At 33.2% G+C, this 13592-nt stretch overlaps 2 protein-coding genes across 2 annotated transcripts; one reads left to right on the top strand and one right to left on the bottom strand.

Annotated features, from left to right (window-relative positions):
• The first annotated feature begins 209 nt into the window (after positions 1–209).
• Positions 210–4261, top strand: LOC130809912 (dihydrolipoyllysine-residue acetyltransferase component 5 of pyruvate dehydrogenase complex, chloroplastic). Its single transcript, XM_057675768.1, has 5 exons — positions 210–1221; positions 1761–1952; positions 2040–2127; positions 3470–3540; positions 3628–4261. Exons 1-5 carry the CDS (start codon positions 262–264, stop codon positions 3814–3816), a joined length of 1500 nt encoding a protein of 499 aa, XP_057531751.1. The 5' UTR covers positions 210–261; the 3' UTR covers positions 3817–4261.
• Positions 4262–4367: 106 nt separating this feature from the next.
• Positions 4368–7765, bottom strand: LOC130809911 (leucine-rich repeat receptor-like tyrosine-protein kinase PXC3). Its single transcript, XM_057675767.1, has 2 exons — positions 5074–7765; positions 4368–4987 (listed from the first exon to the last, which is right to left on the bottom strand). Exons 1-2 carry the CDS (start codon positions 7607–7609, stop codon positions 4680–4682), a joined length of 2844 nt encoding a protein of 947 aa, XP_057531750.1. The 5' UTR covers positions 7610–7765; the 3' UTR covers positions 4368–4679.
• Positions 7766–13592: the final 5827 nt, after the last annotated feature.

Genomic DNA, 13592 nt, shown 5'->3' with positions numbered 1-13592 from the left:
GTTGCAATATAACAAAAATAACACTTCATTCATAACTCTTAATTTACGATTAGTTATTTAGTTTTTAATCTATAGGTTAAAACATAGTCAAATGAGATATTGTTTAATTTGCTTCATTATAAAAATTATTAATATTAAATTTTTTTAATTTTTTATTATATATAATGAGATATTAAAGATTGAATTAAAATGTTATTAACGTCCAAGTCACACGCAGTGAAGCAGGTAGTTAAGTTGTTGAACTCCCTCCGCCAGCTTTCGATGCACTCGAGGCTTCTCTACTCTATCACACCAAACACAACACTTCTTTCTATTTCTCCCATCATACACAGTCACATAATTTCAAAGCTTTCAACAATGGCGAATCTCTTAAACCTCAAACCCACACCATTCCTTTCGTCACCCTCTTCTCTTCGCCTTACACTACAATTCCCCCCTCACCTCCTCACCACTCGATCACCCTCCCAAATCCAGGCTAAAATCCGAGAAATTTTCATGCCGGCACTTTCATCAACCATGACGGAAGGTAAAATCGTTTCTTGGATCAAATCCGAAGGCGAAAAGCTTTCTAAAGGAGATTCGGTTGTTGTTGTTGAATCCGATAAAGCTGATATGGATGTTGAAACATTTTATGATGGTTATCTTGCGAAAATCATTGTTGAAGAAGGTAATGTTGCTCCGGTAGGATCCGCGATTGCTCTTTTAGCTGAATCCGAAGCTGAAATTGCGGATGCCATTGCGAAATCGTTGAAATCAAAACCTTCTGCGTCGAAATCAGGTTCGGATCCGAGTTCCGGAGCTCCGGTGGCGGAGAAGAAGGAAATTGTGGCTTCTCCGGTAGTGAAGGAAGCGAGCCTGAATGTTTCGACTCATCCAGCGTCAGAAGGAGGGAAGAGAGTGGTAGCGTCGCCATATGCGAAGAAATTAGGGAAGGAATTAGGAGTTGATTTGACAAATGTGGTCGGGAGTGGACCACAAGGGAGGATTGTTGCTAAGGATGTTGAGGCGGCCGCTGCAGCGCAGGCACTGGTTGAGGTGAAGGGGGAGGCTGTTGTTTCGAAGGATGCCGCGGTTTCTCCGATGGTGGAGTTAGGTAAAACGGTGCCATTTTCGACAATGCAGGGTGCTGTGAGTAGGAATATGGTGGAGAGTCTTGGTGTTCCAACTTTTAGGGTTGGGTATACAATTACTACTGATGCTCTTGATGCTTTGTACAAGAAGGTGAGGTCTGAAATTTGAAATTTTAACTGAAAATGATTAATTCGACTGATTAGTATAACAAATTAACAACTATATTCGTGTTTATGTTGATTTTAATTTAGAGATATTATATTGATTAATTTGATATATATTGAATGCTATAGTTTTTTGTAGACGATCTTATGTTTTTATTCATCTTTTTTCTCTGGTTCTTGGTGCCGAGGGCCTCATCTTTGGATCAAGTTTTTGACATTGTTGTAATTACTTATTGCTATAGAAGTTGTTTTGATGCTTTAAACCAAGAGTTTTAGTCTAGAAATAACTGGTTGTGCCTTTTTTGTTAGATGTTATAACCTATAAGTAGGGGCTTTGTTGATCAGTGGAAAAATTGTTTTGTTTATATGTTTGTTGTTTCAACTTTTATAGAAGAAAGGATTGTTTGAGTAATGGAAGGTGTTTGTGTGTCAAGTATTTGGTGATTGGTAATGTTTTAAAATTGATTCATAATGAATGTGGAGTGAACAATTCATTGACATGTTTATGACTTAAATAATGCTTAGGTTAAGTCAAAGGGGGTGACCATGACGGCATTGTTAGCTAAAGCAACAGCTTTGGCATTGGTTAAGCATCCAGTGGTGAATTCAAGCTGTAGAGATGGAAAAAGTTTTACTTATAATAGTCATATCAATATTGCTGTTGCTGTGGCTATGGATGGTGGTTTACTTACACCAGTTCTCCAAGATGCTGATAAGGTTAGTTGTATATCTTTTTTCTATTGCTGATTTTGTTGCTTTTGAAATATTAAAGGGTCTCATTATATTTGTGGAATTTGGTTGTAGGTTGACATTTATACGCTTTCAAGAAAATGGAAGGAGTTAGTTGATAAGGCTCGTTCCAAGCAGTTACAACCTCAAGAATATAATACAGGTACTTTATCATACTAGTGCATTGGTGCAGTAGTTTCCCAACCTTGAATTAATACTTCTACAACACGACACTGGAAACCTTATTGACGATCTATAACATTTCACATAACTGTTTTGTGAGTTGTGACAATGCTTTTATTTTTATGAGATTTAGAAAGTCTTGGTTACCAGTTGGAAAATCTATGAAAGCTACAGGGGAAAGGTGTTCCGAAATGGAAATTATTTGAAAGCTATATACACTACTTTGGTAATCTGATAGGTCACTTTATTTTTCAACCTAGGAATTGCTTTGGTATTCTATGGTTTTATGCACTTTCATAGTAGAAAGTTACTTGGAAATTTACCATGCAAGTTTGGGTTAAATTGGAATTATGAGAAATTAAGCCTTAAACCAAGGACATTGTGCTTTCTATGAGTGATATTGTGGTATCTGTATGCATACGAACTTTGTGAGGTACTAAAAGTTATAATCATAAGAGAGGGCTAAAAATTATATGGGCATCTTTGGGACTAGAGAGATCTAAAAATTATAAATGGACGTCTTTGGGATAAGAAGGAACTAAAAATAATAACTGAACCAAATCTGGAAAGAAAAATTCCGACACCCTTCTCAAAAGCAGATTCATGTCAAATGATTGTTAAACTGTTGGACTATGATGTATAGTTGCTGTATATGAGGTCTAAGAGCTGCAGAGAACAACCCCTTTTAGGAAGAACTATTTAAATTAGCTTTGAAAAAAATACAAAATTACAAACAGTGCTATAACTAATCCATCATTATGATTTCCCTTATTTCGAATGGGTTCGTCAATGTTATCAGCTTTTTAGTTAAAAAAATGCATAACATTGAATTATCTTTCTGGTTTGTGCTGTATTTAAAATACAATTGGGGTATGCTTGGAAAGGGAGTAACGTAATAAGGGGGTTAGATAAAGGTTGACTTAAAATGTAGTTGAATAGAGGTGAAGACAAAGGAATAGAATGGTGACAAGGAGAATATAATGGTAGGAGCATGAGAAAGATGAAGGAAAGGGGGTGGAGACAAAGGAATGGGATGGTGACAAAGAGAATATAATGGTTGGACTTTGGAGCATGAGAAAGATTAAGGAAAGGGTGGGGATGGATTAATTTTTTTCATTTTAAGGGTACATGTTTACACTAAGGAGATGTTGAAGATGGTGGTTTAGTGTAGGCTTCTTGGTCTTTCCAGTTCCAACTCAAAGCTTCTTTGTCTGTAAATATGTTTTATGTGTGCAAAAGTTATCCTGATTTTCCAATCTTTTGAGAATATAACCTTATGTTCTTGAGATGTTTTCTTATTGTAATGTTGTTGATTTTTCGAGGTACTTTTACTCTATCTAACCTTGGAATGTTTGGCGTGGACCGCTTCGATGCTATTCTTCCACCTGGAACTGTAAGCTCTTTTACTTTTCTTTGTTCATTTTCAAAATAGTAACATTGGAAGCTGAAATGGTAAATCCAATTGAATTTACTGTTCCAGGGAGCAATTATGGCTGTTGGTGCATCTCAACCTTCTGTTGTTGCCAGTAAAGATGGTCGGATAGGCATGAAAAACCAGATGCAGGTTAATGTTACTGCTGATCATCGAGTTATATATGGTGCTGATCTTGCTGCTTTCTTGCAAACTCTATCACAAATTATTGAAGATCCTAAAGATCTGACACTGTAGTTTATCCCATTCTGAACCGAGGCATAACTTCCTAGTGTTAAAATTTTCATTCCTCAAATGATACTTCCCAAATTACTGTAATTTCCGGTAACCAAGTGGAGAAAACTTAGCTGTGAGTGACCGAACACAACTAGAATTTTCTAAGTACAGGGTCATTTTTCCATCATGTTTTTCTCCACAAGCCGCATACCTTGAGAAGTTTGGATTGCTTTGGGTCCATTGTTTTCAAACCTGTCCCATGTATCAAGGTCTTTCGTGTAGTTTTAGCATTACTTGAGCTATTCAACATTGGAACTATTGAGTATTGAATAGAATCTCTAATTTAGTTGCTGCCTTACTACAGAAACGTCTTGTCTCCATCTATTTTCCCTTTCAGCAAAGTATGCTGTTACATATTGCAAAACGTTCGTGTGATGCTTAGAACTCGAAATGCTTTGTTCCGCCTTTTCTGCTTGTGATTTATGTATTACTATATATAGCTAAGTTGATTATGTATCAAAGTAGCTTGTTGCTATGTTGTAGAGGATCCATTGCATTTGCAAATATGCTGATTGTAGTAACAAATACTTCTTCGTATCATTCTTCATTTCAAAAGAACACATGAACATAAGTTTGATGCTAGAATCACTTGTTGAATACCAAGTGCAATACCAATGAAAGAAATAGGATATCCAGATGATAAGAATACAAATAGCTATTTGTACTTTTTTTTACAGATTATTATGTCAAATTCTGTCTTATTTCTCAAAACTTACATTGTTGTAGTTAAATTCTGTATTACATAGTTCTATAATACTAGGAAAGACGAGGTGCAGCCGCGTAGGCTTCATTGTGGAATTATAGAACTTCTTTTAGATTTGGGCTCATCTTGCATTTAAGAGCATCCTTAGCACACTCTTCATCTTTGGCCTTGCCTCTGACGAACTGTTAATGCACGCCAGAGCAATTTTGAGCACTGCTAGCATCTGGCTTCTGACAGATGAAGTTGTCCGACTGATTCTGAAATCGAGAATCTGATCCCATTTTTGTGGCTGTGCTGCGTTTTTCATAATCCACTTAGCCAATTCAGTACCCTCGCTAACTGCTTGCCTTCCTGTTAGAAGTTCTAGAAGAATCACCCCAAAACTGTAAACGTTTCCCGCCAGTGTCACTCGCATTGTGTAAGCATATTCTGTAAACCAAGAGTATTGCAGCCTGATCACCGAAAACATAATCGATAAAAATATTGGGGGAATTATAAACCAAATAGTTTTTTACCTGGTGGAACATAACCAATGGAACCGGCCACCGCTGAGTGGCTGCTATTGCTCTTACAGGGGTTAATCACTTTACAAAGTTCAATATCACCAATCAGTGGCTCTTTTAATGCCTTGAGCATTATTGTTTTGCTGCTGAGATCAAAAAGCAGTATAGGACCAGATGAGCATCTATGAAGAGAAGCCAGACCTTGAGCTACTCCGACCGCTATACTACACCTACTCGCCCAATCTAAAGGATTCCCGGAACTTCTATGGAGAATTTCAAACAAAGTACCTTTTACTGCCATTTCGTAGATGAGATAAGCATTGTCTGCGGCCAGGATGTAGGCTAAAGGAGTCATGACGTTTGAGCTGCTCACCTTCCCTAAAGCCTCTAGCTCCTGCCCAAAACTTCCGTGGTTGCTCGGTTGGAAAATCCGGTCAGTGCAGTTGAGTTTCTTGACAAAGTAGCTGACTCCCGAGGGCATGACTGCTTTGTAGTAGGTCGAGAATTTGGTCGTCATGACAAGGTTTAGCGGGTTTGATACTGCTTCCATGGCTGTGCTAAAATCAATATTTGATTTATGAATGGCGTTCGTTCTCAAGAAGCGACTTTCTACTGCCTGTGAGAGGGGAGAATCTGGTTGCTCTGGCTGAATTTCGATATCATGAACCTTACAGAGTATCCGTCTAGAAAAGAAAATCGCAAGGAATGAAATCATCCCACTAAAGATAGCCGCACCAACCAAAATCACAACTTTGACAGGAACTGATAATTTCCTGTGGCTAGGTTCATTGGTGTTTGGACTGTCTGGAGGTGGAAATACAACTCCTAAATTTCCTGTGACATTGAACCTCACATTCTTACCAAAACGAGGAACAACTCCGGAGAGATTGTTATCATTGAGTAACAATAATGTTAAGCTTTCCATACCATTGAATCTCGGAATCTCACCAGAAAAACTGTTGTGAGATAGATCCAAAATCTCAAGTTCATTCATCATAGAAAATGATAATTCTGGGATTGGCCCTTCAAAATGATTGTTACTGAGGTTCAGTGAATACTGCAAGTTTTTAGGCATCGGAGGAATCTTTCCACTGAGATGATTCTTTCCGAGCTGAAGCTCAATCAGGTAAATCATGTCACCAATGCTTTCGGGTATTGAACCACTAAAATTGTTTTCTTGCAAATGCAGGTACTGAAGTTTTGTCAAACCCGAGATAGAAGGATGGATCTGACCGCTTAATGAATTCCGGCTGATATTCAGGGTTATCAGATTCGATAGCCGGGTGATTTCACTAGGAATGTTGCCCAAAAAGTTGTTGGACTGAAGACTCAAAACTTGAAGCTGCTTCAGCTTACCCAACTCTGTCGGCAGTGCACCGGAGAAATTGTTGCCTGCCAAGTTTAATAAGCTCAATTTCTGGCAAGAACCAAGTGCAGGCGGAACTGTTCCAGTCAAGCCGTTGTCCTCCAGTTCTAAGTAGACCATGTTTATAAGGGCACCGAAATTAATACGCAAAATTGATCCCTGCAGAAAATTGCTGCCCAATCTTAGCCTAATCAAACTCGACGAAAGATTTTCAGGTATGTTTCCTACCAAACTATTGTGTGAGATATCAACTGTCTGCAAGTTTGGTTGTGAGAGTAAATCGTCTGGTATCGTCCCATTTAAGTTATTGTAACTCAGGTCCAAATTCCTCAAAAACTTCGATATCCCAGATGGTATTCCACCATGAAAAGTGTTCAAATTTGCTGCAAATCTCTGTAATGATCTGGAAAAGTTTTTGGGGACTTCACCACTTAGATTATTTGCAGATACCACTAGGACTTCCAGTTTAGGAAGCTTCATGATTCTAAAAGGAATGCTTCCATGTAACAGATTCAAACCAAGATCGAGACTTGTTAAGTTCCCGAAATCAGCAAGATCTTCTGGTATTGTACCTTGGAATTTGTTGTTTGATAATTGGAGTTGCTCTAACCCCTTTAATTTCCCCAAATTGATCGGAATAGTCCCAGTTAACTGATTCGAGCCAAGATTCAAGCTTTTGAGACCCATCAAAGCATTCAATTGGTGTGTAATCTCTCCGCTTAGCCAGTTTTGAGACAAGTCTAGAGTTTCCAAACTGGTAAAACCATTCTGAAAAGAAGGGAGAGCACCAGAAACTCTGTTCCAGCTGAAATTCACCGATTTCAGCACCGAAATTTGGCCACAACCCGCAAAGAAATCATCTGGGATAGTGTTCAGAAGGTTTTTAGACACATCAAGAGTTTCCAAGGAGTCAATTTGGCATGCAGTATGCAAGAAACTGGGATTTCTTAGTGCTAAGTTGGACAGTACGAGTTTTGTGACTCCGGCATTGCTGCACTCGACACCAGTCCATTTACACGGGTTTGTTTCGATGTTCCAGTTCCACAAGGGCTTAACTTGTTTGGAAAGTAGCTGAAAGAGGTTGATCATGGATGTTTTTTGTGTTGCAGACAGTTGAGAAGATACAGAATTTAACAACATGAAAAGGAGTATCACAAAGAAGTTTAAGGTATTTTTTTTCATTTTGGCTTAATGTATATGTATTAGTTCTAAAAGAGTTTTTTGTTGGTTTTTTTGTTATGATTTTGGTATGAATTGGAATTTTTTTGGTTTCACGGGTAACTAAGAGAAGAATTAGATGGAGTAAGCCTAAGAGGGAACAAAAGAAAAGAGCGAAAGAAGGGGGATTTGGAAACGAAGATGGGAAAAATAGTGACATACCCTCATTTTTTCACTCATTTAGCAATATTTGTTATTTTGGTCTTTCAGACCGTCCTAATAATTTTGTAATTTTCTATTTTGGATAATGGTTAACCAATTTACTTTAATTTTACCTTTACAATTATATCACTTTTTATTTATTATCAAATATTTATTTTTTCTTTATAAGTGTATTTTTTTGAATGATGTTAATTCAAAGAGACGAGTATTCCATATTACAGACGTGTTTGAAAGGGTTGGATTGACTTGGAATAAGTGGCATAGACTTTAGTTATCTTCTTTAAAGTTTCGTTGACTAGATTATACACTTTGTAGTTTGTACTTTTGTGAAGAGTTTTGTTTTATTTTATCACTTAGGTTTGATTAATACACCTTCAATCCTTATGAAAATGCATCTCTTATTTAAAGTTAATATCAATTTATAATTGGAGAATGAAAATTCTGAGTTGATGCAAAAATAAGTAAGATAAGATGATAAGAGAGTATAAATTTGTGAATGAGATTTAAAGAAAAATAATTTAAATATTGTCAAAAATAATGTAAAATAAGTAGTCATATGCATATTATAATTCAGAAAAACTTTGTCCATATGTCACACTATCAAAGAGTGTTTTTTTGCTTCATTGTCATTATAGTGTTGAATTTCCAAATTTAATTGTTATAATAATAATAATAATAATAATTTAATATCGATAATAAATAAAAGACTTTTCGTTTTCATATGATAGAACTTTATTTTTTTAATTTATATTGTGACTCTTGATGAGCTTAATAGATTTCATAAGATTTGCATGGTTTTCATTAAATGTAGCTAATACTTAAAAGCATTGATTTTACTAAATATGACTATTATTTAAAGTTTAAGGTATTATTAAATTAACAATTGAAGGCTATTCCCACAAAATTTAAATAACAAGTCCCTTGATTACCTCCATTAAATTCTTAGAAAATCATAGTATATGATTATTATTAATAATGTGAAAAGCTTAGATTATTCTATAAACTCTTCTCCACTATATATTTATCAAGTTCCAACACAACAAGAAAGAACATAAGTTCTTTCACACCTCAACTTTATTCCAAAAATGTTATAATTTATTTATGTCATATTGTTATTTGTATCCAAAGAAGTTTAATGGATATAAGGCTTACTAGATTAGTTTTGGTGTTCATATATATGATAATAAAGGAGTGATGAGTTTTATTATTTTATTTGTTCGTTATAATTGGTACTTTTTTAATTTAGTTTATTCTTCTTATTTCGATACACTAATTGTTAGATTGAGATTAATAAATTTGCAATTTGCTACAATTTGATTTTATGAAATTGTATTTTTAATAATAAATTTTTTTATGAAATTAAATTAAATAGTATAAAACACATTCTTATTGGTTTGTTTTAATATTTGTCATGATTCCATGATTTATTTTGGATTATTTAGTGCTAAATCATGGTTTTTTTATTGTAAAAAAAGATAGCTATATTGTTTATAAGTTATTGCTAATATTTGCATGTCCTTTGACTCTTAGTTTCAATCAGATCTTCATTGTAGAAGAGGTCTATAATCAAGAAAACTAAGTCATATGATTCATGAATTATATATTGATTTTCTGTGTATAATAATTAAACAATAATTTTTTTATGTATAATAATTAAATAGTAAATAAGTTTTTTGTGGGATAATAAAATAATACAATTTAATTGTCTGTATTGTTACTTATATATTTATATATACATAAATGTGTTGTTATTGTTTAATCATGTTTATTACTTAAACCCTTTTTTGTAATTTTAGCAATATTAGTTTAAAATATTTTATAAATTTGTAATAACAAAATTTTTTAAATACCGTGCATAGCACGGGTAAGTATCTAGTATAAAGTAATATGGGAAACAGGGTCAATTTCATAGTGAAGGAGGAAATATAGAATATTGTTGGTAAACAATAAAGATGAATTGTTCAAGGTTATAAGTAGAAAAATAAAACAATCTAGTGAATAGAAAAAAAAATGTGTAGGTGAGATGAAAAAAAATATGGATGAGACTAGAAAATAGAGTGGGTTGTGTACTTGTGTATATTCATAAATAGGAATGTAGTAAACTCGTTTAACGTCTTGTTTAGCTTACCTTTTAAATATAAGTAATTAGTAAAAATTAGTTTTAATTAGAAAAAATAAATTTCAATCAACAAAAATCAGTTATAATAGGTTAAAATCAGTTATAATCAGTTATAATCAGTAAAAGATATTTATAATCAGCAAAAATTAGTTTTAACTTTTAATCTATACAACCCTTTTATAATTCATTACTAAAAATTAGTTACAATCATTTAAACTCAGTTTTGATCAGTAAAAATCAATTTTAATCAGTAAAAATTAATTACAATCAGTAAAAGTCAGTTTTGATAAATAAAAATTAATTTTAATCAATAAAAATCAATTAAATACTTAAATCAGTAAAAATTAGGTAAACTAAACATGCATAAGTAAAACAACAAAGTTGGGTTTCAAAGTTTAATTAGGAAATAAATCAAAATTTCCTTGTTTTTAATTGAGTGAATAAAAAATTACAAATGTTTTTCCCATTCTTGCTTTGCTTTCATTTCATGTTCCTTGTCTGCATATTTGTGCCCCTATTAATATAGAGTACGAGTATAAAATGAAGGGAGTATATATTCTCAGGTCTCCTTTTGCATAATGATGTAACTCTTTCAGGATAATAATTTAATTGTAAGGCAATATATACTTTGGACTCTTTTTTTAAGGCTAGTGTGCAATTCATTTTTATCTTATCAAAAATTTGGAAGATAAAAGTTTGATAAGAATTTTAAATTTTAAGTTAATTTGAAGTTTTATTTGTTTAACAAATTAATTGGAAATTATAGGACTTTAGAATAGAATAATTTGCGAATTACAGCCTCAAAGTTTAATACTTTTACGAATTATATCCTTAATATTCTACCAAGGTATCAAAGTCAACAGCATTCAGGTCAAATTATAGAATTTTTAAATTAAGTGGTTGGAATTCTGCAATTTGGTCTGAATGTTGTAGACTTTGATACTTTGATAACTGTAATTCTAAATATTACGTCTGTAATTTGCAAAAGTCTAAAATTTTAAGGTTGTATTTCACAAATTATTCTTTAGGAATATTCTGACAATCATTATTAAATAATAGATTTATTTTGTAGTAGAATTTTGAATTATCTGCATATTGTATATTTTCTCTTGTATAATTAGAATTGACTCCCTCCCAAAGCTCTTATGGGGACAAATACAAATGGCCACATGGATGGAAAAAACATCAAACACCCCCCCCCCCCCCCCCCCCCCCAGATCAAAGGTGAGAACAAAATTAGAAAAAACAACAAATTTGAAAAACAAAGCATCTAAACAAAGCTTATCAAACCAAGCTGAAATTTATTTTTAATGTTGTTTAGGATTGGATACAACTAATTTTGCTATTAATCTGTGTTAGCAGAATGATTTATCACAAGAAAAGTTATGCTGGTTTGAGATTTATTTTTACTATCTCGCGCTTCTTGCTATAAGATTACCTAGATGACTTCATTCTGCACAAGTAACAAGAGTTATAACTTATAACTTATAAGGTTTTGGAAAGATTCTCTGGAACCTTCTCCAACGATCAAGTCACTATGAATCCTAGATGTATGCCTAAGATACTCTTTCTAAAGTGCACAATGACTCTTAGCTTGAAGAGTTAATGCTAGGACTTCTTTTGTGGCATGGGGCCTAAGTATCGTGATTTAATCACTTTGTCTTATAGGAATAAATGAATCCTAAACACCTAATGAATGATAGGTCTTAGTAAATACAGCTCGTTCTCAATAGATATTGCTTAGAGTTTAATAAATATTCGAGAGTAATGCTTCCACTAATGAAAATCAGATACCTTGCAGTTGGTGCTATGAGATGTTATTTATATTCATTGTTGGTTGTAGATCAGGATCATTCCTTGTATTATAGAATGTCTATTTTAACCTTTTGATAATACCGTTATTGAGATTGACACGCTTCCCTATGTTTTGTGTAGAATCGGCAATAGGCCTTGACTTGGCATTTCCCTATTGGTAGTGCTACGGTGCACTAAATACAAAGTTCGTCTTTTCCTTAAAAAGAAGAAATATTTCCTCCTTTCTGATGATTGTGTTTGTTAGTCACATCATTATTGTAGACGAGGTACTATGACGTGACTGTACTCCCTCTACTTTTTATTAAACGCTCCTGTCCTTAGTAAATTTCATCGAGATTGCCTATGCTTTTTTTGAGTTAGGGTTTTAGGTTTCAGGTCAAGGTCCTCCCCCCTCTTTGGGTCTATATGGTGGGAATTTGATCTAGACACATACAATCATTATCTATACTGAGCCTTTAATATGGCCAAGAATGTAATTAGTAGACAATACCATGTCTTCCCAAACAACTTATTACTAGCCATCTAATTCCAATACACGAAGCCATTGAAACAAGCAATGACAATTCTTGTTTTGACTCTTGATGAAGCAAATGCATGTCGTTCTCCATATCCCTTTGACCAAGCCAAATCATAAAATGCCGCACATAAATTCTGTTATGTTTGAGAACTATGATTTTATTTAAAAATTTAAAATTGGCTTAAATTTATTGTTTGACAAATAAAAAATTTTTAAATTTGAATTTGAATTAAATTCTATCATTATTTTTAAAGTAGTTAAAGTTCAGAATTTGAGAATGACTACCAAAATCTTTTCATTTTAAATTCTTCATTTATGATTTCATAATTGAAATCTATCATTTAAAATCAAATACTTATTCTCAAACACTACATTAAAAAACAATCATAGGTAATGGTTTCCTCAAGTACAAGTGTATAACAAATGGAGCTTATAATCTCTACCTCCGTACTGATTCTCCTAAGCGGCAACAATTCCTTGAAGACATGATTGATACTTTAATTTTGTAGCCTACTCCTCCATGTCAAAGAATTTTTTTTCATCATAATAAATAGGGAAATTTGCAAAGAAACACCTTTTAAAACCCATTTTTTTGTAAAGAAACACCTTTTATAATTTTTTTTTGTAAAAAAACACCTTTTAAGAGACTTTTTAAAAAAAAAACACCTTAAATCAGTTTCCGGTGACTTTTGTCAACTTTCCGGCGTTGACTATGCCATTTGTCAACTTCCCGGCGTTGACTTTTGAGCTCAAATGGCATAGTCAACGCCGGAAAGTTGACAAAAGTCACCGGAAACTGATTTAAGTTTTTTTTTTTTTAAAAAAAAAGTCTCTTAAAAGGTGTTTTTTTACAAAAAAAATTATAAAAGGTGTTTCTTTACAAAAAAGGGGTTTTAAAAGGTGTTTCTTTGCAAATTTCTCTAATAAATAATCTATTTCTATGAATTTAACTATTTTTCACAAAATCACCACTTTTACTTTTTTTTTTCAAAATCAACTACTTTTACCATCTATATTCTAGAAATGAAGAAATAAAAAAATCGAATAATTAAGAGTAAAAATGATAAATCATTATAAGGGAGTTATACGCCCTTGTTTGCGTCGTTCTCATCCGTAGAATAATATTAAAGAACTAACCAATAATAGAGAAATGAGTTGATCTTTTTCTAATTGAAGTATATCCACATGTTTTCAATAATACTTGTAACTTTGATGTTTTAACTCCTTAAATTTCAAAGTTCTCGTTTAATGGTTGAAATAATCAGAATTACTTTCTTTTTTTTTAATTATTATGCATGTGATTTTTATTGGGAGTTATTAAACATCGCCACCCC

Source organism: Amaranthus tricolor, chromosome 4 (assembly GCF_026212465.1).
Source record: "Amaranthus tricolor cultivar Red isolate AtriRed21 chromosome 4, ASM2621246v1, whole genome shotgun sequence".
Lineage (NCBI taxonomy): Eukaryota > Viridiplantae > Streptophyta > Magnoliopsida > Caryophyllales > Amaranthaceae > Amaranthus > Amaranthus tricolor.
The sequence above is the reverse complement of the archived record's forward strand: the minus strand, read 5'-3'. Positions and strand labels throughout refer to the sequence as shown.

Bases quoted from the DNA above. Each gene is read 5' to 3' on its own strand.
- LOC130809911 (XM_057675767.1), bottom strand. From the start codon at position 7,609: ATGAAAAAAAATACCTTAAACTTCTTTGTGATACTCCTTTTCATGTTG. The intron at 4,988-5,073 runs GTAAAAAACTAT...CTTGGTTTACAG, and splicing joins CATTGGTTATGTTCCACCAG to AATATGCTTACACAATGCGA.
- LOC130809912 (XM_057675768.1), top strand. From the start codon at position 262: ATGCACTCGAGGCTTCTCTACTCTATCACACCAAACACAACACTTCTT. The intron at 1,222-1,760 runs GTGAGGTCTGAA...AATAATGCTTAG, and splicing joins TTGATGCTTTGTACAAGAAG to GTTAAGTCAAAGGGGGTGAC. The intron at 3,541-3,627 runs GTAAGCTCTTTT...TTACTGTTCCAG, and splicing joins CTATTCTTCCACCTGGAACT to GGAGCAATTATGGCTGTTGG.